Genomic DNA, 7,597 nt, shown 5'->3' with positions numbered 1-7,597 from the left:
ATATATATATATATATATATATCACATTCTCCCGACAAAATTAGAACGCGTTCCTCCTCTCTAGATGACTAAGTGTATATTTTTATCATTTTTGCAAATTAATTCATGTAGATGCGATTTTTCAATTATGATGTAGCTCGAGTATAGTCAAAAATATAATATCGATTTACCTATCACAAACGCATATGACATGAAAATGATCTTTCGTCTTAAAAATCAGTGCAAAAAAGTACGCCTATCAGTATCAACGCGATTCGCGGGGTCAATAGACGACCGTTGCTCGTCTGGCGGGTGACTTGGTATCCGTAGAAAGAGTACCGCTACTCGCCGCTACGTCCCCCAATGATCCTCCCACCTTCTTCTACCCTCCTTTCCCAGCTACCGCGCCTCTGTCGCCGCACTCCGCCGTCGTCTCTCATTCCCCACCTCAAGCGAATCCTCGTCGCTTGCTTGGCTTCTTCGGTCGTGGAACGTAACTGTTCCCCCACCAACGGCGATGGTGCGCTGTCGCGTGGCGCTACACTCCATGCGGAGACCTCGCGAACTTTACTTCCTAACTACATTCCCCTTCCTCGATACCGCTCCTCTCCTTCATCGATCTCCCCTCTTCTACATCATCTGAATCTACCTGGCTGGTAGGCGCATGCTCTCGTTGCGAGCTACCGTCTGGCCAGAGCTATACGTGACTAACTGGTCATAACGCTTCAAGCCTTGCTACGAACAACTTGTCGACACCGTTATCATGATCGGGCGCATTTTTTTTTCTTTTTTGTCGTTGTACTTGGAGAAATAATTATAAGAAATAATTATAAAGAATATTATAAGAATATTAAATATAATTATAAGAATATTAAATCTTTATAAATATGATTTTAACGACGAGATTTTGTACCATAAGGTGAAATGAGTTAAAAAAAACTTGGTGCGGGATTAATAAATTCCAAATTAGAAGAACAAATATATTGGAAACTTGCACTTTTGATTAATCAAAATTGGATTTTGTACATGATATATTACATGATATACATCATTACATCAGATATGATCTTTCGTTAATATCCCGTTAGCTGTTTTCGTAATTAGATTAATCGTAACTAAAATTATACAAAACATTGTTTGCTAAAGATTCAAAATGATAACAAATGAATAGTTTGCTTTAGCTCATAGGACCAGCACGTCCTTAACATTAAAGATCGATAGTCCGCAAATAGATAAAGCTGACTATCGACAGCTGGTGACAGAGCAGGTAGCCTAGCAAGGGGTTGCACAAGGTCGTCGAGGGTAAGTTACCCCCGACAAAGGAAATTCGCATCTGCGCATAGAGAAATTCAACTATCTCACTCACTCTTTGCGCCGGGTGCTACGGCTTGACGCGTCGTACATTTGCTCGTTATATAGTGTATATAGGTCGGCGGTACGCCTCGTGCGGCTGTCGCTGAAACCAAGTTCAAGGCCAAAGGCTCGGCAAAGGCCACATTCGCGCGCGATGGTGGGGGTCGTTGATGGTTGAATAAGTGGAGGGGCTGTTGAACGCAACCGCGGAACATCACTCAGTCGGCGGTGATGCTGTCTCGTGTTTGCACGCGTATAGCAGTCGCGCTCGTTTTTCAAACTCTGAGCGGCAAACCTCTCTGTCATAGCCACGCGCGATTTCGCGCAGTGCGATCGCTTGGAGTGACCCGCAACTCGCGAGTCAGCCGAGAGGATCGTTCGTAGCGCTTATCAGTCAAGAACACGCAACCTTAGAGTCAAGGAGTCCCTCGCGTATAGAGTGACAACCGTGGCGTCAGGCAGCAGGTGATCTGGTGCTGATAGAGAAGTCAACCACGTGCGTGAAAGTGCGATAAAATCGAAAATTATTCCGAGATTTAACGTGATTTACGTTTCCCTGAACCGTCATGGGAGACGAGTTACCGATTCTGAAAGGGATCCTCAACGGAGTAGTCAACTATCACAATGCACGTAGGTGTCCCTTTGATGGAACAATATTAGAGCGGTTTCGATAGTGATAAACCGTATAGCATACTTTCTAATTGAAGATTCGCATAACGCGCAGCACTGCGCGTGAGCCCGCGGCACTTTCATCTCTCCCGCGAGAAAGTCGTGCGCTTTCCCCTCTGACTTTTTTTCACCTTTAGCGCGAAACCATATCTGTGATGGTACTCACGCTTTGATAGCCAGTCGATTTTACTATGATCGAGAGTCGCCGTTTCTTTCGATTCTCTCGTATGGTCTATGCGAATATCACGAGAGTGCCGACATTCGTTTATGCGAAGGTCATCTCGCGATAGCGAACGGTCGGGTCCGTTGCATGATTCACCCATTGATCGCATTAACTATTTATCATCGTCCTTCCTTTTGCGTGCGACGTACAAGCGAGCGTCAAATCAACATACATCTAACCCTTTGATTTTACTTGTTTCTGATTACAGCGGTACGATTCGGCCGCGTGCCCAAGCGAGAGAAGGCCAGGATTCTGGCTGCTATGCAGCAGAGCTCCCACAGCCGTTCTCAAGAAAAAGCGGTAGCGGCTGAGTTAGAAGATGAACAACGTCTGCTTACAACCGTGGTGCGAGCCCATATCGACACATGCGATTTTACCAGGGATAAAGTGGCCCCAATCCTCGCCAGAGCCCGCGAGACCCCCAACTACACCGCATGTCCACCAACCTTGGTAAACAAGCTCGACCTATCCTCTTGACATTAACACGGGTTACGCAAGCCATTCGCTTCGCTTTGAGATTTGAACGGTCGGCATGTACGCTGACGTCAATAACTACACGGGCCTTGGGCCGTCTTGATCTTTCAAGCGTTCTACGCGGAAATCGTGCGAGAACCAGGCGACCTCGGCGAAGGAGGAAGCGAGATCCGACGAGAGCATGTAAATCGCCTCGTCTCATCCCGTTCCGCCACGCGAGGACGCCTGGTATGTTCTTCCGAGTACCAATAATGATATAGGCGACCTTCAGCATGATTTAACGATTCGTTGCCTCCTGACCTTGGAATTTGGTTCTTTCTGTTATAGGCATGCCCCTTGAATCCTAATCCACAACCATTGACCGGACAGCAAGAGTTACTTCAAGACTTCTCCAAAAGGTTCTCGCCGGCCATACGCGGTGTCGTGGAATTTGCGAAACGCATACCTGGATTCAACCTGCTGGCTCAGGACGACCAGGTCACTCTATTGAAGGCTGGCGTTTTCGAGGTGTTGCTCGTGCGACTTGCTTGCATGTTCGATGGTCAAACGAACAGTATGATTTGTTTAAACGGCCAAGTGCTCAAACGAGAGTCCATCCATAATAGCAGTAATGCGCGATTCCTAATGGACTCGATGTTCGACTTCGCAGAAAGAGTCAATTCCTTGCGATTATCCGACGCTGAATTGGGACTGTTCTGTTCGGTTGTGGTGATCGCCGCCGACAGACCTGGGCTTCGCAATACCGAGCTGGTCGAACGTATGCACAATAAACTTCGAAACGCTTTACAGACGGTATTAGCACAGAACCATCCTCAGCATCCTGACATACTCCGTGAATTATTAAAGAAAATACCCGACCTAAAAACTCTCAACACCCTCCACTCTGAAAAATTATTGGCTTTCAAAATGACTGAGCAGCAACAGCAGTTGCAGGCTCAACAACAACATCAACAGCAACAACAAACACAACACGTCATCACTCCTCAACAACAGCCACATTGGCCAATGGAAGAAGAACCTCCGGCTTCTTGGGGTTCCGCTTCGGACGTAACTTTAGATGAAGCGGTAAAGAGCCCACTGGGTAGCGTGTCGAGCACTGAAAGCACCTGCAGTGGTGAAGTTGCCTCTTTGACAGAATACCATCCAGTACCACCGCCAAGTGGTCACCATGCATCGAGTGCGCCTCTTCTAGCTGCTACTCTAGCCGGTGGACTTTGTCCGCATAGACGACGTGCGAACTCTGGCAGTACTAGTTCCGGCGATGATGAACTTCATCGTTCTACTATATCGAAGACTCCACAGCCGCCACAGTGTCGCAGTTTTCGTAAATTGGATTCGCCAAGTGATAGCGGAATTGAGTCTGGTACCGAGAAACCTGATAAACCGGCCAGCAGCAGTGCCAGCAGCGCTCCCACATCTGTGTGCTCGAGTCCACGCTCGGAGGACAAGGAAGTCGAGGACATGCCGGTGCTGAAGCGCGTGCTTCAGGCACCACCTTTGTATGATACCAACTCACTGATGGATGAGGCTTACAAGCCTCACAAGAAGTTCCGCGCTTTGCGCCAGAAGGATAGTGCCGAGGCCGAGCCGGCCGTAATAGTTCAGCACACGCAGTCTCAATTGCATCTACATCTAACTTCGCCACCAGCGCGCAGTCCGCCCACACAAACGACACAATCCCAGTGCCCGCAAACCGCGAGTTTGCTCAGCAGCACGCATTCCACTCTCGCGAGAAGCCTAATGGAAGGCCCGCGGATGACAGCAGAACAATTGAAGCGTACAGACATCATACACAACTATATAATGCGGGGCGAGGCTAGTCCCAGATCTCCTACAGCATCGCCGTCACCCGCGGAACAATGCGCATCGACGACTACCATAACCACACGTTCGACGCAAGGATCTCAAGGTCTTCTGCAATGCGCTACTACGAGCTATTCGAACAGATGGCCGGCCACCTCGGTGATCACGACGACAACAGGTGCGCGACAACAGCAGCAACAACAGCAGTCTTCCTCGGATTATCTCGCTGTTGCCAACTCTCCGGCTTCGTCTCCGCGGTACCTCTCCGCGACAGCAACTAGTAGTACGAGCACGAGTCCGAGACCAACGTCGAGTACGGCGGCTACATTATCGGTGTTATCGGGCTGTCCGAGCAACATGATGGAGCTGCAGGTTGATATCGCGGACAGCCAGCAACCGCTGAACTTATCCAAGAAATCGCCATCCCCATCACCATCACCCAGACCACTCGTTGGGCCCTGCAAGGCCCTCTCTCTCGAAGCGTAGTGTTCTCGCGAACTCAAGTGATTTCCCGTAACATGCACTGACGTGCGCGCGCACGAAACCGGGATATTTGATCCATTAATCATCAACCGGTGGAAACTCGTTGTCGCGACGCGATACAACTTTCCCCGGCCCTTAACTAGAAACGAAAGTGCCAGGACGCTCTGAGCGCGTGACAAACCAAATAATTTATTAATTTAAACTACTTATCGCTAAAATCATGCGAAAAAGGAGGTGGAGGTTACGGAGGAATGGACAGGGTACATCTCCGTGTATAATCACGAGGAAGACAGACATTTTGTGGCGAGTTGTTTTTTTCGAGTGCGCGAAATGACGATGAATGGACACTTACATAAAAGTGCTGATTCGATGAAAACAACAGTGCTGTGTAGGAGAGCCACCTATCCACCTAAACTACTTATCTACCTGTCTACCTACCTAAAACCTACTCTGCTCTAGATGTATATCTAGAAGATAGAGCATCTGCGATGGAAAAAACACAAAGGTTGAGTGTTACAGAAATTAATAATCTATCTACATGTGATAATCATGGAAATCGCGCATCCTGTACAGTCTCCACCTCATTCATTGATCATCTACTCTACTATAATTATTAAATATTATAAAACTAATTAATATTATTGTAATATGTGTAAGGTATCATAACCGTAAAAAATTATCATTTCGTGTACGTGTAGAAAAAGATACGTATGATACTCTTGTGTGAATGATGAAAGGCAGACATACGGAATGAATGGGAAAAAGAGAGAATGAATGACGGATGAGCGTGCTTGTGCAAATGAATCGGGGCAAATCGAAAAGCTTCTTGATCGCGGTGGCAACCGAGAAGATCGCGTACGCGATTTTAAAGAATTAAGCGTTTTGTTATGAGACTGATCGGCCCGCCGCGGCCACCAGTTTGCAATTACCGTACCTTTATATTACATGTCGTGTCTCTTCGTCGGGAAGACGACGCGAGAAGTAATTATATCCTCTAATCGCGTCGTATAGCGAGATAGGTATCGTAGGTCCGCTTAAACGCGTTATACAATATTATGTGTTGTGTGTGCATGCATGAAAGTCAGATTAGATAGATCGAGACGGGATTGCGAAAGAGAAAGCGAGGAAAAGATAGTAAGTGAGAGAAGGAAGAGAAAGATAGAAAGGAAAAGAAGAGAAAGAGAGAAGCCGCGGAGCGCTCGAGCAAAACGGAGTTCCGAGTAGAACTTCGAAACGCAATGTAAATAGTAGATTTGTAAGACTATGTGTTGGTAGGCGCGAGTGAACCTCTTCTGCTTCGAAAAAAAAAATCGTGAGGAAAAGTTAGAAGATACGCGGTGGGCCGCCGCCGACGTGTTGTTGAGACGCTCGCCCCGCCCCCTCCCCTTTAATCACCCAGCATATCCCAGTTCCAGCATGAACATCGAATACGCATACATTCACAACACGCTGAGTTGCGAGCGAGTAAAATCGATCTTGAAACAGTTGTAGAAACACTTATGCCTCCTTTCAAGATGGACTAGATTCTCTTGGTTCGATCTACAAGAAGCTCACTTTAATCATGTCCGATTTGAGTTTCGTTAGTTCGATCCTCAAATTAATGATTTAAATAGAGTTGCAATAAAGTTCGATCAGATTAAAGGGAATCTGCTCATCAAGGAATGAGACATTAAAAGCACATTCAATCTTCCGGCTAGAAATATAGCCTAGCCAGTTGTATTCCTAAACACCCATCCCTTCCTTCAGCTTAGAGGCCTCTGTATTTATTGTATCTAAAGAGAGAATGCATTTCCTTCGCCGTGTCGCATGTACCACATTCACCTGTTTGTCCAAGCGAATCCTCGTAGAATCCTTTTGTCCTTACAAAAACACGCATACACACACAATATGGACACATTTACACACGACAGCAACATATATGCACACTGAGCGAACACTTATTCTTGTCCTCCTCCTCTCCCTCCCTCTCTCCTTTCCGCAGACAACCTAGCGTTGATATTCGTAATACTTGTTATGCATAAACTACACATAATTATTATAGTAAACGATACATAAAGTATGATATATTTCCCTATCCATTAAGAAGAATACAAACACAGCTGTTGTTTCTGGTGGAAAAAAACGAAAAATATGGATAAAATGTACTCTATTACATGCAAGAAATGCAGCCCCGCATATTGCCCAGTGAGCACGTCATTTTGTACGCTTGGGAGTTGTGAGGTCGTCTGAATAAACATTGTCTGGTGAATTATACATAAAAATATATTGTCTTCTTATTTATCTTTAATCCCACAGCCTTCCGATTCTTTCAATAAGAAATCTGAGATCTCTCTTATCCTATCTTTCAAAAATAAAATTCTTGTCCAATAATATATCATATATTTTATTCTTGTTTATTTTATTCTTGTTTATTTTATTTTATATATATGTAAGCACAAAATTCCAATTTAAATTATCGTTAACATATTTAATAATATACATTATACTTCTAAAATTCATTATTAATGTGTAAGAAACGAAAAGGACTGAACAATTATAATTGTCCCTAAATTAATATAATTATTCAAATATCAATAATCGGATATCTTGAATTTTAAATATTTAAGAAAATAT

At 45.3% G+C, this 7,597-nt stretch overlaps 1 protein-coding gene across 3 annotated transcripts in view; it reads left to right on the top strand.

Annotated features, from left to right (window-relative positions):
- The window catches only part of LOC108686138 (nuclear hormone receptor E75), a 54,185-nt gene extending 46,940 nt beyond the window's left edge, over nt 1–7,245 (top strand). For 2 of the 3 annotated variants that reach the window (XM_018191248.1, XM_018191247.1), the window contains exons 4-5: nt 2,433–2,674; nt 3,026–7,245. In XM_018191248.1, the coding sequence (XP_018046737.1) occupies nt 2,433–2,674; nt 3,026–4,987 (2,204 nt within the window). In that variant the 3' untranslated portion in view covers nt 4,988–7,245. Of the gene's footprint in view, nt 1–1,167; nt 1,963–2,432; nt 2,675–3,025 lie in introns of those variants that run through there. The other variant, XM_018191250.1, reaches the window with a different exon arrangement.
- The last annotated feature ends 352 nt before the right edge of the window (nt 7,246–7,597 follow it).

This window comes from Atta colombica, unplaced genomic scaffold (assembly GCF_001594045.1).
Source record: "Atta colombica isolate Treedump-2 unplaced genomic scaffold, Acol1.0 scaffold164, whole genome shotgun sequence".
NCBI classification, from domain to species: Eukaryota; Metazoa; Arthropoda; class Insecta; order Hymenoptera; family Formicidae; genus Atta; species Atta colombica.
This window is presented reverse-complemented; position numbering and strand designations above follow the sequence as displayed.